The following is a 13,097-nucleotide window of genomic DNA, read 5'->3' on the forward strand; positions in this document are numbered from 1 at the left end:
CCCAGTTTGGTTAAAAAAAGAAAACATGAAAAAAGCCAAAGTTAAAAAAAAAAAAAAAGAAGCAGTGAAGGGAGGATGAAAATATAACTTTTAAAGATCAATATTTTTTAATATTTATCCTAACAAACTATCTTTTACTTAAAACATGAACTCCACCCTGGACACTTGGTGGTGGTCAAAAATGCAGGCATGAATACCACACTGGACACCTGATGTGGTCAGGAGTTTACAACTAGAAGACAACTGTGATGACAAATTATTATTTTACAATTATAGGTCAAAGGAAACTCTGCTAGTGCTTTTACACATCATTAAATCCTCACAATTTATAATTTCCACTTTACAGATGAGGTTACTGAGGTTCAGAAACCTTCCCAGGATCACATAACCAGTTAAGAGTAAAATTTCAAAATCATGCCAACACCTTAAAGTTCTAGAGTTTGTTTTCATTCTCATGCATTTAGGCTGATTATTTAAAGATCTGGGGAAATAAAAATTAGACCAAGTAAAACTTTACCACTGTAAGTACACGTGTTCCAAATCAACCGAACACTTGATGCCTGCTATATGCAAAGTAAAAAGCAATTCTTGCCCTTAGAGAGCTTGCCAGAAGCACACAAGGAACAGTAATGTTTCAAACAACCTCAATGAATTAAGAACAGCAAAGCAGTGAGTTGAAAAATGTTAGCAGTTTAATCAATTGTTTTATTCTTGACCAGCAGGTGTGCTTTGCTTGTTGTGTTTAAAAATAAAGACCCCTTACCAATGTTGGAAGATAGAGAACAAAGGGATCACATTTCATTAATGATCTGCCCTGTATATCATCCTTGCCAAAGAATCCAACTACTCATTCAGTATGAGTGAATATAGCATGCTTAATAAAATTTAAATACAATAAGAAATACTTGTTAAAATAATATTTTAACTAGAAGCTACGGGAAAACAGATATCTTTAGGAGAAATCAAAGCGACGAGGTGATTGGCCAATACTGATCAGAAAAGGAGAGCTGGTCTATAGAGAACAAAGACTATCATCCCTAATCTCTATTTCACTACTAAAGCAAAAAGAAAAAAAAACCACAAGCCTTTCATATACAAGCAGCGTGCAATTTATCTCAATTATTGTCCATTTCCTTGGAAAATGTCATGCAAACCACCTTGGAATCCCTCATCTCCCTCTATCATTCCTCTCTCATGTTTTTAGGGTTACTTCCCCCTTTTTGAATGATGAGCATGAACACGCGTTGTAAAATTAAGGTGGCAAATCTTCCGGTTCCGTAACAATTAATCATTTGATTGACCTAAGCCGGAAATCTGATTCCGAAAACCTCAAGGTCCAATTCCCACAGATCGCTACAGTGACCGCCAGGTCTGACCCGGTCCCAGCGCCAGTAGCGCGCTGGACAGGGCACTCCAGTTTCACCCCACCACACCTCGGCCCTCCCTCTCACGTCCCTCCTCGCTCTGGCTCAGCCTTCATTTCCTACACCCTTAGTTGACACGCGTACCGCCACCAGCAATCGAAAAGACTTTCCCCTCCGGACCCGGAGATACTCGTTCATTTCTGGAAGAATCTGAACACTCGGAGAGCGGGGAAACAGCAAGAAGCGGGAAAGGAAAGGGTTATGAAAGAAGCGGGGAGCTCAGCACCATCCAAGATCTTTGCGCTAAGCGAAAGCCAAGTCGCCTGAGAGCCTCCAACGCAACGTAGAGATTCCCCCTAGCACTCTGGGCCGGGATAGGAATTTGGAATCCAGCCACCCGAAGATGAGGATAAGGGGAGAAGAGGAATTCACGACAGCCTCGGTCCCGAGGGGGCGGGAAACGAAAGGAACAAAGCCGCTGCCACCCACGCCCCCGGGTGGCCGGGTGACCCAAAGGGACCCGCGCGGTCTGCTTACCTGCCGTCAGCAACTGCATGGCATGAGTGAAGGACGGGTCGAGCGAGTCCTTCTCCGCCATGAGTTCGGGCAGGTACTTGTTCTCAGGCTCCATCTTGACGGAGGCAGTGGCTGAAGGGGGCAGCAGCGGGGTCGGCGCCGGACCGCCCACTGTCGCGTCGGGACCCGTGGCCGAGGGCGGCAGCAGCGGTGGCGGCTGCGTGGCGGGCGAGGCCCGAGCGCCCCCCCGGGATCCTCCTCCGCCTCCCCGGGACCGGTGAGACAGCGGCGGCTGCCGAGACGGCGCCTGACGCACTGAAGAGTGGGCACCTGAAGGGTCCATGGAGCCACTGCGGCCCGAGGACCGGATCATGCGCGCAGCGGGGTCGTCCCGGCGCTGCATCTGGAAGGATGTGTGGTCGAAGGATCGAGGAAGCGACGCGGCAACAGTAGAGGCCCAAGCGGCGGTTGACGAGGTGGGAGAGCGAAGCGACCGCGACCGAAGCCAACCCGAGCGACCCAGAGAAAGAGAGAACCGGAAATGAAGCGGCGCGCGTGCGCAGCAAGTCACCGGCACCGCCCTTGGGTTTCTCCGCGGAGAACAAAGTCCCTAGTCGGGCCACAGCGCCTGCGTACTGCCGCAGCGCTGGAAAAAGTCGCCTCCCCACTCTCGTTTTCCCTCCGAGTTCTCCAGGCCTAACCTTTGTGCGCATGCGCGGATAGCCGCGGGCTTCGTTCGTTTTCTTTGCCACGTGACTCGGCGCTAGCGGGACACGTGTCTCCTCCCTATTCTGGCCAAAGGAGCGAAGTGGGCGGGGACTATGGAATGTCTTTGTCTGCGCGCGGGCGGGCGGAGTGTGAGGCGAGAGGCCTGTTACTCGCAGGGCCACGCCCCTTCCAACGGCTAAACCGCGGAGCGGGGCTGCGCTCCGAGGAGTGGGCGTGGAGGTGGGGTGAAGGGGGATGTTGCTGAAGTACAGAACTGAGAGGAGATAGGGCGGGGGACGGGTGAAGGGCAAAGAGAGAATCGAGGCTGTCTGGGCAGGAAGGGAGAAGGCTGACTGGTTGCCTGAGCAAGGAAAGGGGAAGAGGCAGAACTGGGGTGAAGACGGGAAGACTAAAGGAAGGCCTGACGTAGTTATGAGGGACGGAGATGGGGAGAGGAAGCTTGGGAATGAAAAATTGAGGAAGGACGGCTCAGTGGGAAGACAGAAAACTACTGGAGGACTTGAACTTAGAGGGGGAGGTTCAGAGATGAAACCAAGCAAAGAAAAAGCCCCAACCCAAAGAAGGGAACAAGAAAAGTTCTATGCTGTGTTTTCCAGTATAGTAGACTCTTAAAAACATAAGCCACTGTTGGTCCGAGAAATCTTCTTAAAAGAAGCGTTTTAGCTCTTATTTACATATAGCATGCTTTCTGATAACTTAAGTGTTTCTGGGGGTGGGGGTGAGGTGGGGAGGAAGTGGCCTTGTTAGCATGGCTCTTTCTGCTATGGATTTGAGAGCTAGTCTGCTTCCTTTGTTGGGCCCTCCACAGTGGATCATTCTAGACTTGCTCAAGGAGACAGACCCTTGACACTGCTCTCAAGGTCAAGGTACATAGTGGACATGTGCCCACAGAATTCTCATCCTGGGGTGCTGTATGCAAGCAGAACCCAGGTATTTTCTCCCATATATCTTTAAAAATCTGGGGATTTCTCTAACCTTTATAATTCTCTCCACAGATTTTTGCTTTCCCCATTCAAGACAGTCACTTTCATTCCTTTTCCCTTTGGATATTTTCCCCTAATGAGCCTATGCTTTTTCAAAAATGTTTCTGGGGGACGATGTGGCTCAAGCAATTGAGCTCCCGCCTACCACATGGGAAGTCCCAGGTTCAATGCCTGGTGCCTCCTAAAAAATATGAGCAAGATACAAGCATGGCAAGCTGATGCAACAAGAGACGAGGAAAACACAATGAGACACACAACAATGCAGAGAATGGGGTGGCTCAGACAATTAATTGCCTCTTTCACATTGGACGTCCTGGGTTTGGTTCCTGATGCCTCCTGAAAAGATCAGCATACAACAGACACAGGAAATGCAAACAACCAGGGAATGGGGAGAAATCTTCAAAAACATTTCTGGGGAAGTGGATTTGGCTCAACAAATAGAGTGTCCACCTACCACATGGGAGGTCCAGGGTTCAAACCCAGGGCCTCCTGACCCGTGTGGTGAGCTGGCCCACACACAGTGCTGATGTGTGCAAGGAGTGATGTGCCACGCAGGGGTGTCACCCACATAGTGGAGCCCCAAGCGCAAAGAGCGCGCCCTATAAGGAGAGCCGCCCTGAGTGAAGAAAGCACAGCCTGCCCACGTGTGGCCCGCACACATGGAGAGCTGACACAGCAAGATGACACAACAAAAAGACATGGATTCCTGGTGCCTCTGACAATACAAGCAGACACAGAAGAACACAGCGAATGGACACAGAGCAGACAATGGGATAGGGGAAGAGAAATAAATAAAAAATCTTAAAAAAAATTTCTGGTGGAAAGTGTGGATGTGGCTCAACTGGTAGAGTGTCTGCCTACCGTATGGAGGGTCCAGGGTTTGATACCCAGGGCCTCCTGACCTATGTGGTAAGCTGGTCCACGCTGCTGCATGCAAGGAGTGCTGTGCCATACAGGGGCATCCCTGCATAGGGGAGCCGCACGCACAAGGAGTGCACCTGCAAGGAGAGCCACTCCGCATGAAAACGTGCAGCCCACCCAGGAGTAGCTCCGCACACACGGAGAGCTGACACACAACAGACTCAGTGTCCCAGTGCTGCCTGACAATGCAAGCAGGTGCAGAAGAACACAGCGTGAATGGACACAAAGAGCAGACAATGGGGGGGGGGGATAAATAAATCTTTAAAAATATATTTATTTCTGGAAACTGTATTCAGGGTGGCTGGAAATGATTGATTTTTGGATCTGAAATGAAAAAGCCTTCAACTAAGGAATATAAAGGCCTGACTACCTTTTTGGGGTTGTAGGAAAGAAAGCACCTCCAGAAATGAGAACAGAACACAAATCTCCATAAATTATCTTGCCAGTCTTACCCCACACACAAACACACATTAGACTATAGGCTCCCATATTTATCTCCAGCCTTGGGCGTAGTACCTTACTTTAAAGTCATAAGAAGTGGCCTTTGTCCTTAGGTAGATTATAGCTAAACAGGAGAAAAAAAGTTTTTGAAAAATTGTAATACAGAATATAATGTAACAAGTGCCAAATATAAGTGAAAATGTAGTGCTATTGAAGTTCAAAGCAGAAGATAGATTTGGCCAAGGGAGATATGAGTTCTAGGCAAAGGGAATCATGAATAAATGAGCAGAGATGAGAATGCCAGGGGTGCATTCAGGGAATGGGAGAATTCTAGTTGTGGACTGTGAAGGAATAGGTGGGTCTAGAAAGGAGTGGAAAGGAGGCTATGAGAATTTATAGCTCTCTTGAAACTCATTTCTACTGCCATCCTTGAAAATTCTGCTTAGGTGGTGAGCAACAAATGGCTGAAGCGTCCTTGTGCTATAGTAAGGGATTATCTTGAGCTGAAGCTAATAAAACTTTGATAAAGGAGCATCTGAGGAGGAGCGGGGTAGTTGTGTCTGTGGGTTTTCTAGACTAGAATCAATGTTTTTTTCTGGTTGCTGCCAAACATTTTCTTTGAGGGGGAGGTATGAGGTTTTCTTTCTAGTGAGAAGCACAATCCTGAGACAAGGATTACTGATGCTAAGTGTACATATTTATTACCAAGTAAGTGATGCAGCAGCCTTCCCCTGTGTGGTCTTCCTTGATGCTGAGGAAGAATAATCCCTGCCCAGAAGGCCCAGAAGTCTGGAGTTCATTTTGTATTGACCAGGATCAAGAGTCAAAAGACTGACTTTGGAGTGAGGGAGACAAATTCAAACCCAGCAATGCCTTGACCTTGCTGTGTGTCATTAAGAAAATCACAAGCTCTGTGAGCCTTAATGGCCTCTTCTGTAAAGTGAGGGTCATGGCATCTACCTCGCAGGATTGTTGTGCACATCAACAATACCAGTGTTAACTTCCTGACACATGATTATTATCGTGCCATTTTGTGCCTAATGATTTTTGGGTGCTTTGTGTTGGCTCTCCGTCTGAAAGGCGTTTTCACTGACTATAGCTAGGCTTTGGTTTGGAGGGTGAAGGCCAAGAAGACCAAGTTTCTTCTACCCCATTTCCTCCCTTAATCCATTTACTGTTGTGTGGGATGCAGGAGCAATTGATAGCACAACAATTCAGATGGAGATGGTCAGAATTGTGCTTCTCCCTTTTCTGTGATGGGTGACTGAGCCCATTACCTCATCTTGCTGGCCTCTCCCTCCTCCTCCAGAAAATCGTGTAAAAACAATACCTACCTCAGGGCTGTTAGGATTAAAAGTGATAATGTCTGTAAAGCATTTAGCACAGAGGCTGGCAATTAGTAGTTGCTTGATAAGCAGTAGCAGTCATTGTCATGATCACTATACACATTTATTGAGTAGCTTATTGCAGGCTTTCATTTTCACATGAGTTCCTAACAGAAGGGCTGGAAGGACTGAAGTTTGCTTGTAGCTGCCAAACCTGTGTGACCCCCACAGATGGGGATGGGGCAGGCCCCACCTACCTCCCCTGGATCCTGGCCAGTTTCTGGGAAAAAAGAGCTCTAGCTCCAGGCAGGAGAGTTTCTCTTCCAAGAGTGTAGTTCATCTGTTCAATCTTTTTTTTTTTTAAAAGATTTATTTATTTATTTCTCTCCCCTTCTCCCCCCCCCCCCGCCTCCGCCCCACCCCACTCCACCCCACTCCACCCCACTGCACCCCACCCCAGTTGTCTGTTCTCTGTGTCTATTTGCTGTGTGTTCTTTGTCCGCTTCTGTTTTTGTCAGCAGCACGGGAATCTGTGTTTCTTTTTGTTACGTCACCTTGTTGTGTCAGCTCTCCGTGTGTGCGGCGCCATTCCTGGGCAGGCTGAACTTTTGCGCTGGGCGGCTCTCCTTACCGGGCGCACTCCTTGCGTGTGGGGCTCCCCTGGGCGGGGACACCCCTGTGTGGCACAGCAATCCTTGCGCGCACCGGCACTGTGCGTGGGCCAGTCCACACGGGTCAAGGAGGCCCGCGGTTTGAACCACGGACCTCCCATGGGGTAGAGGGACACCCTAACCACTGGGCCAAGTCCGCTTCCCAATCTTAAACACTACTGGGTGCCAATATATGGAGGGAGGGGGGAGGGGACAGGGGACAGGGAGATGGGGATTCAACATTGAATAAGAGAGAGTCCTTGTCTTCAAGGCACTCATGGTTTAGTGAAAGAGACAAACACATAAGTCAAGAGTTCCCATGCAGTTTCGTTTTCACTGACTATACCTGGGTAATAGAGCAGCTGTGGGAACGCACCAGAAGGCATGCCAACCAATTGCTCGGTAGGGAAGTTGAGTCTTTGGGAAGTTGCCAGATGGGACAGGGCAGGGTATTTAACTGCTGGGATTTTCAGCAGAGTGTGGCCCTGTGCCTGTACTCCCTCCTCAACACTCAAGGCTCTGGAATTTATATCTCTCGTCCAAACTTTTGAGTTCCAAATCCAGACAGCCAATTACATCTTGAGATGTATCTCCATTTGGATATCTCAAAGGTCCCTCAAACTCAATGTGTCCACAACAGAATTCAAGCTGCAGGTACTAGCAGTGCTGCTTTAGGGCCCAGGTGACTTAACATAGTTCCCGGCTTGCAAGAGGCTCCTTTTTCTTGGACCCAGGATGCTCCAGCACCTTGAGAGCATCAGGGCTAGCAAAACGTAAAGAGGCACTTACTTGCAGGGCCATCCTCCTTGCCTCTCTCCTTCTAGTCCTGGTTTTGCCCTTAGTATTCCCACAGAGGGCACCTTTGGTAAGAGGAAGAGGGAAGCAGAGCAGGGCTGAGGTGCCTAGTGACTGTGGCCCACAGACTGCTTTGCCTGTCAGCTCTATATGAAAAGTCCCTTGAAGCACCTCAGAAAAACTTATTTGTGTGATTGAAGGGGACTATGCAGGGGTAATAGTAGGAATTCCGGATGATTGCTGTTCATGTGGCTTTGTTGGACTACACAGGCTGGTGAAGCCTGCTTTATATTTGAATTATAATTATCTTTTCCTGCCTGTCACCCAACTAGAGAGTGAGCTGCTTGAAGGCAAGTACCATATCTGTCTTTATAATAGACAGAAGCTGCCACAGAGTAGGCACTCAAAAAAAAAAAAAAAAGTACACCCCAAAAAAATGAAACTCCCCTTCTCTTGGCTGCCTTCACCACCAACCTGTTCCTCTTCTAAGGAACTGCATTCCAATTCATTGCACAAGCCAGAAATCTGGGAGTTGTCCTTAATTTCTCCCCACTGCCTCACCATTCTATCTCCACCATACCAATAGATTAATAAGAACTACTGTCTATACCTTATAAATAATGCAAATCCCATCCACATTTCTCTATCTCCACTGCCTCTACCTCCATCTGAGGTGCCATAATGCCTCACTTGAAGTTCTGTCAGTTTTTAGTGGGTCTCACTATGTCCACCTCTGTGTCCTTCAATCCATTCTCTTCTTTTTTTTTTAAAGATTTATTTATTTATTTAATCCCCTCCCCCCCCCCCCCCGTCGCCCGGTTGTCTGTTCTCTGTGCCTATTTGCTGCGTCTTGTTTCTTTGTCCGCTTCTGTTGTCGTCAGCGGCACGGGAAGTGTGGGCGGCACCATTCCTGGGCAGGCTGCTCTTTCTTTTCACGCTGGGCGGCTTTCCTTACGGGTGCACTCCTTGCGCCTGGGGCTCCCCTACGCGGGGACACCCCTGCATGGCAGGGCACTCCTTGCGCGCATCAGCACTGTGCATGGGCCAGCTCCACACGGGTCAAGGAGGCCCGGGGTTTGAACCACAGACCTCCCATGTGGTAGACGGACGCCCTAACCACTGGGCCAAGTCTGTTTCCCTCAATCCATTCTCTATCAGGAAACCAGCAGAATATTTTCAAACGCAAAATGATCATGTCAAACTCTCCACCACTCCCCCCCCACACACCCCACACACCTGGTTAAATCTTTTCCGTGGCTTCCCTTTGCCCTTAGGATAAAGACCAGTATCATTAACATGTCAGCTGGCACTGCCTGCGTGCCCTGATCATCTGGCTTTCTTGCCTCGTTTCATGCCATTCTTCCCAGTTCCTGTGCTGAGCAACCCTGGCCCACTATCAGTTCCTCAAACAAGTCAGACTCCTGTCTCCCCCGGACTTTGCACATCCTAATTCCCTAGCCTAAAACTCCAATCGCTGCTTCTTTTGCCCCATCCAGTCCCTCTGCCCCACTGCTTCTTTTTTTAAGATACTGTCCTATGCATCCTTCAGATATATTAAAATGTCACTTCTTTAGGGAAGCCTTTCTGAACCCCCAGGGTAGGTTAGCTTAGCTCTCCTTGTTATTATATATGCTGTCTTGGCTACTTCTTAATTCTTATCACGTTTTGAATTTACTTATTTATATGATTAACATCCATCTCTGCAGCTCAATTGTAAGCTCTATGAGGGCAAGAACTTTGCCTGTGTTGTCTAAGCTAATGTCCCCAGCACCCAGCACAGTGCAGGTCTAGATTGGATGATCAATAAATAGAAAAAAAAACAGGACATGTCAAAACAGTGAACCATTACAAAACTTGGGCGTGGGTCTGTAGACTGGTGAGCCGTATGGTATAGCTATACTGGGAAGGAGCGGGATCATGGAAAATGGTGGGAAACGAGAACTAAAAGTTGCTGAGCATTGACACTCGAGTGAGGAAATAGCATGCCAATGGGAGGTGACGTGGTAAAAAATCTAGAATAGAGAAAGGAAACGAGTGGCTCTAGGCCATATTTGGCCCATGCACATGCTTTATTTGGCCTGCTTAATTTTAAAAAATTGAATTAGTTGCCAGTATTTAAACTTAAAAAATTCACATTTAAAAACAAAATTCTAAATTTTTAGTTTTTCTTGACACATCAGAAATTCTTGGAGTCCTGGACCTATATTCTAAGCAATAATTAGCTTCTGCCTTTAGACAGCACTGCCTCTAGCTCTTGAGGCATTCATGCTACCAGCCTGGCTTTTCACACATTTGAGTTAGTAATCCTGTTCTAGAGGGATCATTCTGGAGGTAGAATGGGAGAAGACATTGGAACAGAGCAGGGGAGGCCAGAGGAAACTAGGAGAAGGAGGGAGTTCATATTTGAATTGGAGACAGCTAAACCCAAGGGAGATTATATCTGGACTCAGCTAGTTGGGCCCAGGCTTTAGGGTGGGGGAGAGGGATTGTCATCAGAAATTAGGGCCCCTCTTCATCCATCAGAAGTTTTGTTTGGGCTCAGAGAATAAAAACAAAACAGAGCAAGAAACAACAACTGGAAATCCACTGTGATGCTGGCTGAGCTGAAAGCAGTGGTATGACATTTTATAGTTTAAGCAAGATAAATGCTACCTTCTTCTGGGCCCAGGGTCACTCTTGCCCTTTCCATGCTTCAGATAGATAAAAGATGAATAAGACCATGCGCCTTACTGTAGAGGAAATTGACAGTCTTATGGGAGAGGAAGACATTTTAAAAACTAATATGTGCTAGGTAATAGAATAGAAAGGCGCTCATTCATTCAACAAATATATTTTGAGCTCCATTCTAGGTGCTGGGGATATATATAGTTGTGAAGAAGACAGACCCAGTCCCTGCCCTCATAAACCTTATTATACCTAGGTGGTTTGGGAGAGCAGAGGATGATGACATTAATTCTGAAGAGTTTCACATGGGCTGGGAATTCTAGAAGGCAGATGTTTGAGCTGGGCCCAGAAGGAAGAATAAAATTTTGCTAGGGGTTGGGTTGAGACAAAAGGTTCATTCTAGTCAGAGAAAAGATCAGAAAGAGGGGCACAAACTGGTGAGAATGTGTAAGATGTCTAAGGGATAGTGAAATATTACATTGGAGTGATTTTTTTATGAGAGAAAGAAGCAAATTGTTTAGACCCGAGTTGCCTTTTAATCTAAATACCATTGGATTATTCCCTCTAGAAACTGAATTCTTTAAAATGAAACTATTTCAAAAATATCTTGAGAAACCAATCCAAAGGTGAAAACACTGTGTGTAATAGTCACCATAAAATAAGATAATCTTTTAAAATCACCATATCTCTCCAGAACTTACATGATGAAACGAGCGCTTTTTCAATTCCTCCTTTCAAATTGCTTTCAGAACTTAAAAGTCCATTCTTCAGACTGTTATCACAGGTGACAAACTTTCATTCTTGAGGGTGAATTTATTTTGGGAAGCAAATCATTCAGAGCCAAAGTTAGTGAATATAAGGTAGAAACTGGGGAGAGAGATTTTGAGGACAAAATTAGGTTGACCACAGAGTAGTGAAACTAATTTTCTTGTGTGACTTTTATTTTAAAGTGGTCCTAAAGTCAATTCTAAAAAATGAGATCCCCAAATACTTTGAAGCAATGATGGCACTGTCAATGCTTATTCCATTCATGCATGTATTCATTCATTCAACAAATATTTATTAAATACCTCCCTAATAGATGCTAGGCACTGTTCCGGATGCTGCTTTGTGCTGCTTACTTTCTAATTAGGGAAAGACACATAATCACCCAGTTAACAAGGAGGGTAAAAAATACATGTTAGCAAGACAATAAAACAAGATACCATGATAGCAACTAAGAAGGGGTTACGGTTAAATACCTTAAGTGGGATGGTCAGGAATGGCCTTTCTGAGGGGATCCTAATGGGTGAGAAGAAGCCAACCATGGCAAGTTCTAGAGGTCGAGCACTCTGGAGAAAAAAGAGCCACAAATGAAGGGGCCCTGAGGCAGGAACTCATTAGGTGAATTCTAGGAACAGAAGAAAAGGCCGTAAGGCTGGAGAATAGAGTGTGCAAGGGGGCAGTGATAGAAGACGACGGGGAGAGGTGGGTAAGGTCAGAATCCTGTCTGGCGGTTAGGAGGGGCTAACCCCCAGGGCGGGGGTGGGGAATGGGGAGTTAAGGCTTAATTGGTACAGAGTTTCGTTTTGGTGTGATGGAAAAGTTTTGAAAATGGACAGTGATGCTTTTTTTTATCAGAGACCCACCAACATGGGTCGCGTTCGCACCAAAAAACCGTGAAGGGGCTGCTGGGATCATCACTGAGAAGTACTCCACGTGCCTAGGCAAAGACTTCCACACAAGCAAGCGCGTGTGCAGGAGATCGCCACCGTTCCCAGCAAAAGGCGCCGGAACCCGATAGCAGGCTCTGTCACACATCTGAGAAGCGGATCCAGAGAGGTCCCGTGAGAGGTATCTCCAGCAAGCTGCAGGAGAAGGAGAGGGAAAGGAGAGATTACTATGTTCCTGAGGTTTCAGCCCGGGATCAGGAGATCATTGGGGTAGCTCCTGACACTAAGGAAATCCTGAAGCTCTTGGACTTCTGGCAGCCTCTCCAACCTGCAGGTCACCCAGCCCACAGTTAGGATGAATTTCAAAACACCACGTGGAGCCGTTTGAATCTTTCTGCTATGCTGTAATATTTTCAATAAACTTGGGGACATAAAAAAAAAAAGGATGGTGGTGATGGTAGCAAAACATGGTTATTGTAATTAACACCACTGAATTGTATTTTGAAAGTGGTTAAAATGAGAAAATTTATGTTGTGTATATATTACCACAATAAAAAAACACAAACAAACTCACAGAACTGTTCAACTCCAAGAGTGAAACTTAATGTAAACTGTGGACTATATAGTTAACAATATAATTATAATAATATTGGTTCATCAATAATACAGGTACCACATAAAAGCAAAATAGTTTTTTTTCCTTCAAAATGTTGATAAAAGGGGAAGCTGTGTATATGGGAGTTGGTAGATAGAACTTTGTATTTTCTGCATGATTTTTTCCTGTAAACCTACAATTGCTTTATTTTTAAAAAATCCTATCAAAATGGCCTTGAAGGCTGTGGTGAAGAGTTTTCCTGGCTGCTGTGTAGAGATTGGGGGAGGAATAAAAGTACAAAGACCAGTGAGGTGTCTATTACAGTAAATATTCAACAAATATTTATTGAGCATCACTATGTGCCAGATGCAAGGGGTATAATGGTGACAAGATTTGGATTCCTGTCATGGAGTGGGAGAGAGTGTAAACTACAACGTAAACTATAATCCATGCTGTGTGGCA

The 13,097-nt window shown here is 46.3% G+C and overlaps 1 protein-coding gene and 1 pseudogene across 3 annotated transcripts in view; one reads left to right on the forward strand and one right to left on the reverse strand.

The window, feature by feature from the left end:
* KHDRBS1 (KH RNA binding domain containing, signal transduction associated 1) overlaps positions 1-2,586 on the reverse strand; it is a 45,840-nt gene extending 43,254 nt beyond the window's left edge. The window contains exon 1 of one of the 3 annotated variants that reach the window (XR_011649708.1): positions 1,902-2,582. Coding sequence is in view for 1 of the 3 variants with exons in the window: in XM_071217570.1 (XP_071073671.1) it covers positions 1,902-2,283 (382 nt within the window). In the remaining 2 variants the exon portion in view is untranslated. Of the gene's footprint in view, positions 1-1,901 lie in introns of all 3 variants that reach the window. The other 2 variants (XR_011649709.1, XM_071217570.1) reach the window with 2 other exon arrangements.
* Positions 2,587-12,020: 9,434 nt separating this feature from the next.
* LOC101436538 (small ribosomal subunit protein eS17-like) lies at positions 12,021-12,541 on the forward strand (annotated as a pseudogene).
* The last annotated feature ends 556 nt before the right edge of the window (positions 12,542-13,097 follow it).

The sequence above is a fragment of the Dasypus novemcinctus genome, chromosome 9 (assembly GCF_030445035.2).
Source record: "Dasypus novemcinctus isolate mDasNov1 chromosome 9, mDasNov1.1.hap2, whole genome shotgun sequence".
Taxonomy (NCBI): domain Eukaryota; kingdom Metazoa; phylum Chordata; class Mammalia; order Cingulata; family Dasypodidae; genus Dasypus; species Dasypus novemcinctus.